This window comes from Prionailurus bengalensis, chromosome C1, assembly GCF_016509475.1.
Source record: "Prionailurus bengalensis isolate Pbe53 chromosome C1, Fcat_Pben_1.1_paternal_pri, whole genome shotgun sequence".
NCBI lineage: Eukaryota > Metazoa > Chordata > Mammalia > Carnivora > Felidae > Prionailurus > Prionailurus bengalensis.
In genome coordinates, this window is record NC_057345.1 from 59960528 (window position 1) to 59974266 (window position 13739).

A 13739-nucleotide genomic window follows, 5' to 3' on the forward strand; every position below is an offset into this window, starting at 1 on the left:
TTTTACAAGAAACTCAGCTATAGGCAATATCCTATGCTATAACTGTGACCTTGCACCTATAAAATGGGAGAGAATAGCATTTAAGCTCAATGAACTACTCACATTTGGAAGATACTAAAAACAGCCTAAGTCTGTAAACATGGTAGCTATATAACTTTCTGCTAATGAGGTTGTAACTGAGAAGCTTTTAAAGTAAGGTTTTTTTTTTAGCTGAATCCTTACTAAAGCAAACCAAAGTGTCATTATGTAACAAATATCTCATTATGTAACAAAGAAATAAAATATTATGTACATATACATGTATATATACATATATGCACACATATACTTTTATATATATATTTCAATATTATGAATATATTTACATTGGCCTATACACTAATTTACCTAATTATTTCTCATTTTATTGCCAAAGCAATAGTACAGACCGTCAAATGAATCCACATCTCAGTAAATACTAGAATAATTTAAAAGGCAAGCCACTTCAGCAGCAGACATACTATATGAAATAATTCATTTTATTTTATTTTTTAAGTTTATTTCTTTTGAGAGAGAGGGAGAGGGAAGGGCAGAAATAGAGGGAGAGAGAGAATCCCAGGCAGGCTCCACACTGTTGGTTCAGAGCCCAACATAGGGCTCGATCTGGTGAGCTGAAATCAAAAGTTGGACACTTAACCAACTGAGCCACACAGGCACACAATGAAATAGTTTTTTTTTTAAGAAAAAATCTGCTGTTTGCTGAATGGCAACTGCTTTAAACCATAACACAATGAATAGGTTGGGGATAAAGGGATACAACATAAGCAGTAACTCTTTAACCCTTCCTTGTTCTTGTGGAATGTTCACTATTGCTTGCACCCATTTTCTATTTATCTTTCTTCCTTTCTCTTTCTTTTTCTTTCTTTTCTTTTCTTTCTTTCTTTCTTTCTTTCTTTCTTTCTTTCTTTCTTTCTTTCTTTCTTCCTTCCTTCCTCTTTTGTCTTCCTATTAAAAGTGCTTTCCTTTAAATATACAACATTACACCACGTATTCTGTATTTGCTACAGAATGAAATAAAGTTGTGTAAATAGTTCCACTGGACATGGATACTTGCTGTTAAGGTATTAACACTCCATGAGCTTATTTATCACTTTGTATTATGCTCCACTGAGTCTACTTGAATAAAGAGCAAATGAAGAAATTTTTAAGACATATGGCCTTCATTTCTTCTTGGGTCCAATCCCCCTTTCCTAATTGACAGAGCATATTTAATGGCTTCACCAAAAAAAAATTCACTGTAGAAGCAAAATACAGATTTTATGTTCTGCTTCCCACCAAATCCTTTATGCTTTATTGATGGAGAAAATCTTCCTCTCCTCATGGATGAAATACTCCGCATGATTCCTGACTTTTCTTCTCACTCATGGATAACACAGTCATGGGTCCCCCTCTCCACTTACTAAGAATGGTAAGTCTCATATACTAATCATGAGCTAGATTTGATTTAGTGTTAAGTTGCCAACTTCCTCGATTCAGACCCTCCTTCAAGCTGGAATTTCTACAGTGGGATATGAGAGAGTGATTAGTTTCTATTTATAGTTTCTCTGGTTTATAGTTTTCATTTTCCTTCCTTTCCTTAAGAACCTTTGACTCAGCTCCAGCAGGGAGGTGCTACTCTTAAGAACCTTTGTCTGATTCAGCCCTGGCAGGGAGGTGGATTGTGGAGAGGAGTGACAATGAAATAGGAAACTCTTAGGGGACTATTTTTGTTTAATTTATTTAATGTTTATTAAGTTTTGAGAGAGAGAGACAGAGACAGAGACAGAGCAGAAGCAGGGGAGGAGCAGAGAGAGAAGGAGACACAGAATCTGAAGCAATCTGAAGTCTTTCCAAAAAATCCAAGTCCGGGTAGTGCGTGAGCTGGAGAAAAAGTTCAGTGGGAAGCACGTGGTCTTTATTGCTCAGAGGAGAATTCTGCCTGAGCCAACTCGAAAAAGCCGTACAAAAAATCAGCAAAAGTGTCCCAGAAGCCGCACTTTGACCGCCGTGCACGACGCGATCCTGGAGGACTTGGTTTTCCCAAGTGAGATTATGGGCAAGAGAATCCCTGTGAAACTGGACAGCAGCCGGCTCATAAAGGTTCACTTGGATAAAGCACAGCAGAACAATGTGGAACACAAGGTGGAAACCTTCTCGGGCGTCTATAAGAAGCTCACGGGCAAGGATGTTAACTTTGAGTTCCCAGAGTTTCAATTGTAGACAAAATGATTAAATAAAACATTGACAGTAAAAAGAAAGAAAGAAAGAAAGAAAGAAAGAAAGAAAGAAAGAAAGAAAGAAAGAAAAGAGCTCAAACCCATGAACCGCAGATCACTACCTGCACCAAAGCCCCTCCAAGGGACTACTTTTAAGTTAGGTTACCCTCTCTACACATAGGAGGTGATTATAAGTCAACAGGAAATGATGCTGTAAAGATGAAATTGTAAGTTAATTAAAAAAAATACATTAAATCAGAAATAGCTTTTAAAAAGGTGATATATTGGTGCATTTGAGTGGCTCAGTCGGTTAAGTGTCTGATTCTTGATTTCAGCTCAGGTAATGATCTTGATCATGACATTCAATGTTGAATGTTTTGAAGATGATGCCTGGGCATATGTGGTGATTATGAAGTCACCATCATTACCTGAGTGGATCCTGAGAAACGTAACAGAAGACCATGGGAGAGGAGAAGGAAAAAAAAAGTTAGAGAGGGAGAGAGCCAAACCGTAAGAAACTCTGAAAAAAACGAGAATAAACTGAGGGTGAGGGTTGATGGGAGGTGGGAGGGAGGAAGCGTGGGTGATGGGCATTGAGGAGAGCACCTGTTGGGATGAGCACTGGGTGTTCTATGGAAACTAATTTGGCAACAAATTTCATATTAAAAAAAATAGAACAATTTCAAAACAAGTCAGTAGTCTGACTATAAGGAGTGAGTGATAAGAAAACTCTGGCAGAAGACAGAGTATTTTATTAAGGATATTTAAAATGAGGGGCACCTGGGTGGCTCAGTCGGTTGAGCGTCCGACTTCGGCTCAGGTCATGATCTCACAGTTTGTGGGTTCAAGCCCCGCATCAGGCTCTGTGCTGACAGCTCAGAACCTGGAGGCTATCTCTCTCTCTCTCTGCCCCTCCCCTGTCACACTCTGTCTGTGTCTCTCACAAAAATAAACATCAAAAAAAAGGATATTTAAAGTGAAAGAAAAATCAACAGAAAAAGAAAAATAACTTTAGGGACTAGCAGAGTCCCTTAGGATGTGGAAAACTTGAAGATTATTTCTAAGCATGGAGAGGTAGATACAGTTACACAGGTAATGATGATAGAAGAGGATTAGGGTATGAATGAAGTTATGGATAGGAAAAGGCAAAGCAGGGGGTTCCTGGGTGGTTCAGTTAGTTCAGCATCTGGCCCTTGGTTTTGGCGGAGGTCATGATCTCACAGTTCATGAGTTCGAGCCCTGCACTGGGCAGCACAGAGCTTCCTTGGGATTCTCTCTCTCTCCCTCTCTCTGCCCCTCACCTGTTCTCTCTCTCTCTAGATCTAAATAAATAAATAAATAAATAAATAAATAAACAAACAAACAAACAAACTTATTTAAAAAAAAAAAACAGGAGTAATGATAGAGGTGGATGTTTCATAGGTAAGAAAAGGGGAAGTTCAAATTGAAGGTCTTTAAGTTAGTAGAGAAAATTTCTTTCATAACTGAAAAGAAAGGGTAGTGTTAAGGTTGCTGAGACTAAAAGATTTTGGAAACGTTGAATGGAAAATAAAATGGAAGATCCGTAAAAGATGCCAGATGACTGTGAGAACTTACACACAACTAAGATAAATATAAATTTGTCCTTGAAAAAGTAGGATCTAAACTTAATTTTTTGGACAACTTTTCTAAAGTTATTGCATTTGCGTGAAGAAAATGTAAAGGTAAGTACTAGCTAATACACTGAGTTTAAGCTATAAGAAAGCAATAATAGTAAAGTCAGAGATCATTTAAGAACGGTAACCATAGCATTGAGTCAAAAAGACTCATTACTTACAAATAATATCAGAAACTTACTAGACAAAAGGAATAGGAGTTTGAACTCAGTGCAGATTTGAAAATTCACAGTTATGTTTCCCTGCTACACTATTCTGTAGGCTGAAAAGCTGAGATGCATTGGAGCACTCCAATTCAATTTGAGAAAGCAGTGACCCGGGCATATGCAATGTGAAAATTTCACTGTCCACTTCCCCAAAGTTCTTTGCTTATAGGCATGCCTCATTATGTAGGAAAAGTTCAGTAGATATTGCTAACTATGTTAGTTTAAGTTACTCATATTAAATTTCAGATGTTAGTTCTCAATCCCAACTATGACATAGGGAAGCTGGAAAAGAAAAAAAAATGGGCTTGAATAATAAGGTTTTGATTTCTAGGATGATTGGATTTAGACTCTAAAATGACAGGTTATAAATTTCTTCCCATTGCTTTGAATGGAAAACTAAAATAAAAATATGACTAAGGAAGACAGCAATGCATTTCGAATAAGAAACTCATCAAACTTTTCGACAAAGAAGGATTGAATGACCGAGAGCAATGGTCATAGAGATTAATTTACTACTTTGAGGTCCTAAATATTGGATAAATCTTTAGACACAATTGTGAATGAAGTATCTATTAGGATTCAGTATTATCGGTGTTCCCTCTCTATCAAAATCAAAAGTGTCATTAAAGTATAGCTATAAATACAGGTTTGGATATATGAAATTTTCTTGTTTCCTGTCATGGTAAGAGATATTCAGCTGCTTTGTAACAACCTAGGAAAATTCAAATTATAAAAGGTTCAAGCTTGATTTATACTGCTTCTTCAATAAACCATTTTTTCAGATAAGAAAATTTCTCTTCTTACTAAGTCTATATACAATGATTTGAATCAAATATCATTAAGGTGGGAATAATCACACATCTTAAAAGCTGGTTACAATGAATCATCTGATTGAAGAACTACTTTGCAATATCATAGGGAGGAAATTAACTTACATTAAGAATATTATAAATTGTATTACATGAAATTACCACACTAAAGATTTGTGAAACCATACTTATAAATAGAATGATCTACTCCAAAAAATTATGTCTTACATATATTTTAGCAAATCTAACCACTAGAGAACAAAGCTTTGCTTTGGGAAACAAAACAAAGCAAGACAAAACAGTACTGAATAATATAAAAAAAATGGTCTGGGAAAAGTATGGTAGATGCATAAATGCAATTTTTAGAGAAACTTTTTACATTAAATTTTAAAATATGTTAAACACTTTTACCTACTTAAACAACAGTTTGATATGTTTCCTTTGGCTGGGTTTCTAGTCTCATTTAAAGACAAGATAATTTTAGCATTTTTGAGGCAAAAAGATGTCATATCTATTGTGCTTTGGACTTAAAAATATTTATTTATTCATAGCATCTCTAAAATTTTCTTTTCTAAAGCTATTTTGCTTTGTTTATTTAAATACATAATTGTATCAACAGAATCTTCAATTACACGCATGCACACACACACACACACACACACACAAATTTGTTCATCTAATGTTTGTTTCATTATACATATACCATCATTCTTCCAATCTAGCAAAATATATTGGGCTGAGTCTTTATCCTATTTCGTCTTTTTTTTTTTGAAATCTGGTTCAGTCTGCTATTATAATTCCAATGATTGTTTAAGTGCACCAGAAATTTCTAGAAAAGAAAGAACAATTTTCACTAAAGACCAAAATTTTGAGGGACAAAATATGAAATTTATAGCCAAACAATTGTTAGGACATCTTAATGAGTAGCTAAAAAAACTGAATGGATTATTAAAAATAATATTTTTTAAATCATCTTGTATTTCTATTTCATGCACTCTCACACCCATGAGATCAGACTTTTGTTGCAAGGAGATTCTGAAAGATTTTCTCCTTTTTTTTTTTAATTTAACATTTATTTATTTTTGAGACAGAGAGAGACAGAGCATGAACGAGGGAGGGTCAGAGAGAGGGAGACACAGAATCTGAAACAGGCTTCAGGCTCTGAGCTGTCAGCACAGAGCCTGACGCGGGGCTCGAACTCACAAACTGTGAGATCATGACCTGAGCCGAAGTCGGACGCTTAACAGACTGAGCCACCCAGGCACTCCCGATTTTCTCCTTTTTATAACTGATCATTGTGTTAATTCTTTACTTAACTATGTTGATATTCTCACCTAAATTCATCGGAGGCATTCTCAGTCAGACCCTCCTTCTAGTTGTAATTTTTTATATTTTGTCTCACATTTGATTGAGTACTTTCAGATGGATACCATTACACAGGCAAATATGACATATGTACAATGTGCTTAACCATTCTAAATGCAGATAAATAATACATCATTTATAATTTGTAAGACTAGAGTCTGAGGGTATATCAAGACAACTCAATATGATTAATTTCAACTTACAAGTTTTAATGAAAGGAGTGTACCATATCATCACAATGATATAAGTCTTGCTTATAAAGAATAGATGATAATTTAGAGAAAATGCTTTATACAATTAAAGAATATCTGAGGAGTTGTATGTCGAGGAAAGCATAATTGTAGGAGGTTAGAACTAGAATAGACCTTAGAAAAAAATAGATATTGCAACCTCTTTAGGAATTCTGAGAGCTGTCCAAAGACTCGCAGAGGCAGATAATGGCAAAACTGAGACCATGAACCAAGCCTCCTAGTTCTTAATGAACTGCCCTTCTCTGTGCTTCCTTCTAGCCTTCTGTGTTGGGTATCAAATTTAATCCAGTGTATGTCGTAGGTAAGCAGCTACATCTAGCCCTTTTTTAGATCACTTTTTCCTCCCACTGAAAACACAACTATACTTAACAGATTCTAACATTAAAGTCTTCTTTCTCCTGCTTGCCATGAACCAATAACTTCCCAGGCAAGCAAGCAACATTATCAGACAAGGTTATCATGCCTGGAAAACAGGTGTCATTCTATTACTGTAATCTCATTTTCACATAAGCACATTTTCAACGAAACAAAGTACAAAATAATCTAATAACCTGATTGTCTGGACAAATTCCTTAATATCATAGCAGCAAGCCTGAAACAACAAGCTTACATAAAAGTAGTAATGATATTAAATATTTAAAATTGTGTTTAATATTAAAACACTATTCCAAGAAAAAAATCCACAATCTATGTTATTATTTCACTTTGTTTTATCTGAATCTTACATTTTATTCCAAGTAAGATTGAGGTTAATGGTTCAGAAGAAAAGAAGGAAGAACCATAAATGAAAATACTTCATTTAATTTTCAACATGTGATAAGTGCAATGGATTCATAACCTATTCTTTTTATTTTAACACCTGTAGAAATAAGTATTGTTATTAAAAAACTTTCTTCAAAAGTGGCTGCAGAAACATACAACCTTCAACGGATTCTATGGAGTCTTTCTGAGACAAATATAGTTACTGCTTTTCTTGCAGATTCCTTTTATCTTCCAGAACTATAAATGTATGTTATTGCTTCTTCATCTCTCTATTTGCTTCAGAAATTTCATTGTTCTTAGTATGAAGACAGCAACTTGAGAATTGTCTTTAATTCCTTCCTAAGATTAGGACACACTGGGAGAAAATCAAAACTCACTAACTTCAATCGCCAGTTCCTAACTAGCTTAAACAACAAACCCAAAATTGGCACTGAGAAAGAACATATTTATTTTCATGTTTTTAAAACAAGAAAATGTGGCAATTAGGACAATGGGAATAATTTGGACTGGTTTATGCCTGTTTGTAGAAGCCTATTTATATTAGTAGTATTCTTAAACTATAATTAGAAAGCCCTTTTTTTTTTCAAACTATCAAGCTTATTATAGATAAAAAAATGAAAACATTGGTGTTACTGCTTAGGAGTCCACAATATAAAATTTCCATTATGTGCACTGATAGGAATCAAAGGTTGGAAATGAATACTTCTAGAACCTGCCCATTCCCCAACTGGGGAAACATGTGAGATAATGCAACTCTAAAACACCAGGAGATTAATTTTCAGTTTGGTGTTAGAATAAAAAGGAGCTATTTTACACTTGTAATTTCCACCAGCACTTTTAAGATCCATGTGTATAAAAATTATATACAACACACCGGAATCTTGTTTCTCATGGTGAGAAAAATTCTACATGCCTACTTTATGACACTTGGGAATAATTCTTTTAATTACAGATATGTGTCTAGTCAGTAAAGTAAATATAGTTGAGAAAGTTTACAAACAAAATCTAAAAGTATGAAAAGTAGGGAAAAAAATCTTTCTTAGATTTGTTTAACTTTTGGTTTATTATGGTAGCCATGGTAATTAACTGTTCTTTATGGGAGGACATTCTTTTCCTGCAGTAACCACTTTTTGATGTGGAATTCTTTTCTTTGGAAACAAAATTAGTTTATGCACAATTTAAAAATACTGTAAACAAGCAAAACTGCTTTTTTTCTCTAATCAAAAGCGATATAATCAAGTCTTAATTACTTCAAAAAGGCTATTTAGACACTTAAGGGTACTGTTTAACCTATGAATAAATATATGTAGAAATAGGAAGGGGCGCCTGGGTGGCTTGGTCGGTTAAGCTTCCGACTTGCGCTCAGGTCATGATCTCACGGTCCATGAGTTCGAGCCCCACGTTGGGCTCTGTGCTGACAGCTCAGAGCCTGGAGCCTGTTTCAGATTCTGTGTCTCCCTCTCTCTCTGCTCCTCCCCTGTTCATGCTCTGTCTCTCTCTGTCTCAAAATTAAATAAACGTTAAAAAATTAAAAAAAAAAAAGAAATAGGAAAATGTGAAGAGCCCTGCATACCTGGTTTTCACAACTTTCCACCCTGTTTTTACTTTACATTGCAAATATTAGATCTATGATTTTTCAATACATATGTTAATTCCAATAATTTATTATTCATGGATAGAAAACTATTTTCAAGATCATGATATAGTCAGTAAAACTATAAGTACTATCTTTGGGAATATGAAAGTAAAAAGAGGCACAGTGTATAAATTGGTTATTCTATCCTGTTGCATACACTATTTGGTTTTTTGGGTTTAATTTTGAGTTCCTGAGCAGGAGTAAAAGGTAGTTCCACAAATTTGGCAATCGTTTGGAACAACATGCAGATTTCTCAGGCATCGGCGTGCACTGAACATGACTTACATGACCCTGAGCTGGTCATTCAACATTTCTAAGCTTTAGTTTTCTCATCTGTGCAATGCCTATCTCACTAAGTTGTTTTGAGGATTAAGTAAGATAACCCATGAAAAGCAGGTAGCACAGTGTCTGGCATGTACCTGGAGCTAAGTGCATTAGCTATTATAGTTATAATTGTTAGATTTATTTTGGCTTCTCGTACTTGCTTTTATAGAAATTAACATGTGGCTTCATTTCTTTTCTCTCTTCTCAAAGCTTAGCAGAACGTGAACTTAATACCATGAGAAAAAAATGATTCATTAACATAATTATACCAACATGTATAAAGTACTCTTATTAAGTCAATTTGTCTCAAATATTAATTAGTATTAAGCACAGTGTTAGAAATAGGATGGTATGAAAAGATGAGCAAGATCCAACATGGGTGCACAGAGACATGAGAGTTTAATGGGGACTGGCAGATACAGAACACTCATGACAAATAAGTAATGATAAATATAAAAAAACTCATTTTATTTTGTAATCCAAATTATGGAAGTTCTGATAGTTCTACAGTCACAGAAACATTTTTCATTCCACAAAATCCCTTACTGATATGACCAGGAGAATTACTGATTTTGCAACACAGCTTCTGAGAGTCAAGCAAAGAAGAATGCAGAGAACAGTAAGGATTATCGTCCAATTTCCTGAAATGTCTGTGGCAGGAATTTGCACATACATACATCCCAGTGCTTCCTTCAAGAGATAAATAATGAGAAGGTAATTGATTTTTCCTGACCACTTACCATGTGCTAGGTTGTTTTCACTTTGGTGGTGATCAAGTCTTCGGGGTAATTCACCGTGAAGAGGAATTATTTTACACGCAGAAAAAATGGAATTCTGAGCTATCAATATGAGGTCACAGAGTGGCTAAGTAACAGTGAAATTTTAAATTCATTTGTTTTATTCCATATCCCATGGTCTCCATCACACAGGGCAGCCTATTTCATTCTCAAACTTGAGCATTATTGAAATAGACCTAATTCTTTACATTTTTTTTTTAAATTTTTACCTATCGTTAGAATATTGATGGCTCTGAGTCTTATTATTTTTTCTTTTTATCTACCTCTTGGCTTATTTTTTTCCTATATAATTATTTGAAAATGCAAAGTGATCATCAGAGTTCTATCCTCAGTATATCTTCATTATAGTTTATATCTTCATTACCTTTTCCATAATTCACTTTATTCATAAAATATTCACTATTCTGAAACTAATATAACATATGCACTATTTTCATGTTTTATTTCTAACAGCCCACTTTTTTTTCTTCTAAAGCCCCACCAAGTTTTCTAATCATCAATTGAATCTGAGTTGACATATTATTCATATGGCTTGGCTAATATTTTGACACATTAATAATGATTTGGTTTCTTCCCCTTTATATTGAAACAAATAGCTAAGTTCATGACCCTTGATTCAAAGGAACATGGGTCTTGGTCACTAACATGAAGGGAGACAAGCTTTCCTGACCAAAAAATAATTTCCCCCACATTTCCAGCTACAAGATAATAAATTCTGGGGATCTAAGGTACAGCATGGTGACTATAATTAACAGTACCATATTATATTCTGGAGAGTTGTCAAGAGAGATCTTAAATGTTACTGCCACACACACAAAAAGTAATTATGTGAAGGAATTGAGATGTTAACTAACCTCACTGTGGTTATCATTTGGCAATATATATGTACATCAAATCACCACATTGTACACTTTAAGCTTACATATGTTATATGTCAATAAATCTCAATAGAGCTAGAAAAAAAACTATTGTAATCTACTTTTTAAAGACATTATTGCATTAAATAATTTAAAACCTGAACTATAGCGGTGGCAAAGAGAATGCGGAAGAATCGTGTAAATATAAAAGTCAGTAACAATAACACATCTATACATGAATATGGAATAACAAGAGCTAAGCCACCACAATTACCCTGGTCCAATTTAGTCTTTCTTTTGAGCAATATCTAAACCTGTCATTTAAGTGAGCAAAGGGTAGCTGCAAACAGAACAGTATCCAGAAAACTTTGGTTTTAGAAGGTCTAATCTGTATCTGGACAGAGATGATTACTAAAAATTTTGAGGCCTGCCTCGTTAATAATTCAGTAGGAATGACTCACATACACGAAGTGCCATACATAGGTGAAGTGACAGGTCGAATGATGAAAAATATAAAGATAAAAACAATTAATTTCTCAAGACTGGAGACAGTAATCTGTAGGTTACTAAAGAAAATGGATCTACTCCATCTTCCCAAAAGTAAGAAAATGGCAGCATGCAATGCCCCAACTGTGTGTGTGCATGTATGTGTATACGTGCATATATATGTGTATATATGTATAAATACATATGTATATATGTGTGTGCATGTGTGCCTGTGTATGTAGGTATGTATGTATATATATAATATATATAATTTATTGCTAATTTCAGTGCTGGGACCTCTGCAGTTCATCCTCTACTCCTTTGCTTCCTCTGTTCTCCACCTGAAAAAGCCCTACAATTAGAGGTAGTTTGGAAAAGATGTCACGGTTTTAGATTTCAGCTTTTTGGAACTCTTCTAGTCAGTATGAGTAATATATCTGTGCTCCTGTTTCTTTTTATGACTCATGTGACGTGCCCAGTGAAAATCCTCCTCCTTTCCGTACCTGCCTCGTTGACTACCACCCTTGGCAGAGGCAGAGCTTGCAACCCTTTCAGCTCTCCTCTCAAATAGGTTCTTGGCAAGGAATTTGAGTTTCCTCCAAAACCCCTTTTCCCCTACTCTTTCTAGTATTGCTTTCTTTTCTTTTCCCTTTCACTCGAGTTCCTTCTTTTAGCATCACCTCCACGGCTACCCACCCACATTTTCTCTGATACATCCTTCTTTTTGGTTGGCAAGAAGCCATCTGAGGCAATGACTCAAAATGAGTCTCTGATCTACTTCACTTAGAGTTTTAGATGTTAATGTATTTATTTCTCAGGAACCCAGGAAGTCAGTATTGCATACTCAGCCTTGCCACATGGTACGTCTAGGAAGATGGGACCCTAGAAAGCATAGAGAGTGCCAACCTGACACAGAGAGTCACCAAGAGCCACTAGACCCAAAGGTTTCGTGATGGCCAGGATTACGGACTTGTCATTACTAGCAAACTGTGTGTGAATGAATCCCCTAAATCATGGAGCTACATAAAATTCTGAAATTGCTACTCAGCTTTGGAGTTGCAGAAGGCCAAATAAACCGAACCAAAACAAAACAAAACAAAACAAAACAAAACAAAACAAAACAAAACAGGGTTTACAACCAAACTAAATGAATGGTGCCTCAAAACCAGAAGTTCAAATAAAGAAAATAAAGTTAACAAAGCTTAACTATTGCACATTTGAGTTGGTGGAGTAAGATTTATACCTCCTATCCTTGGTGGTCAGAGTTGGGAATGGGACGAGGTTGTTACAGGAAATGTGTGTGTGTGAGCACATGTGCATGTGTGTTGTGTGTGCGTGTGCATTTAGAAAAGGAAGAATATGAGAAGAAACATCAAAGAAAGGGAAACTAAAAGGTAAGTGGAAAAGTAGGTGAGAGTATGGGGAATGTGTAGTGAAAGATGAGTAAACTGAGGAATTGTACCCACATTAGTCAGGTATTTGGAATTACTCTTTCTAAGCAGATTCAGATTGAGATCTTTCTCTCCTTAATCCTGGATTTCCTGTAGAATTTGTCCTCTGAAAGTTATGTGGCTTTCATTTTCAGCAAATGCCATCAGGCTGTCAGCTAGTCAGTACAAAGACTAGATTTCACTCCTGTGCATGACAGCACCACACAGACTGTTTTTCAATCAGGACACCATCACTGTTACATGATGCTTCTACTTTTACCATATAGCCCATTGAACCATATCCTGTATTTTTCGATGCACAAACATGATGATGCCATGTTATTATCATCTACCAATCAGAAAATAATTTAAGTAGTAATTACATACTTGAAGGTGGCAGAATTGATCAACTTATTCTGTGTGGTGGTTAAATTTATGTGTCAATTTAGCTGGACACAGTATCCATATTTGGTTCAGTATTATTTTTGAATTTTCTGTGAAGGCATTTTTTGGATGAGATTATCATTTACATCAGTAGACTCTGAGTAAAACATTATCGTCCATAATGTGGACGGGCTTCATCCGATAACTTGAAGGCCTTAATAGAACAAAAGCCAGGAAGGAATTCTGCTACCAAACTGCTTTGGACTCAAACTGCAACTCTTCCCTGGGCCTACCCTAGAGACATGGGTCCTGCCAAGCCTTCACAATCTTGTGAGCCAATTCCTTAAAATAAGTCTCTTTCTTTCTCTTTCATTTTTTAAAAAGAAAAAATTATTTATCTGCAGCATGGTCCAGTGTCCCTCAGTTCAATATAGCACAGGAATATGAAAGAGTCATTTATGCCATAGCAGAGTGCCATGCCTCTTCTCCCCAGAGGCCCATGTCCAGGACCAAACTGAACACACAAACAGGCAAACTCAGGAT

General features: G+C 35.4%; 2 protein-coding genes across 2 annotated transcripts in view; one reads left to right on the forward strand and one right to left on the reverse strand.

Annotated features, from left to right (window-relative positions):
* NEGR1 (neuronal growth regulator 1) overlaps positions 1 to 13739 on the reverse strand; it is an 841588-nt gene that overhangs the window by 676628 nt on the left and 151221 nt on the right. The gene's annotated exons all lie outside the window — the stretch shown is intronic.
* Positions 1852 to 2272, forward strand: LOC122482026 (40S ribosomal protein S7-like; the record flags this gene model as incomplete). The annotated part of the gene is made up of 1 exon (XM_043578459.1): positions 1852 to 2272. A coding segment is annotated over one exon (387 nt), but the record flags the coding sequence as incomplete, so codon positions are not given.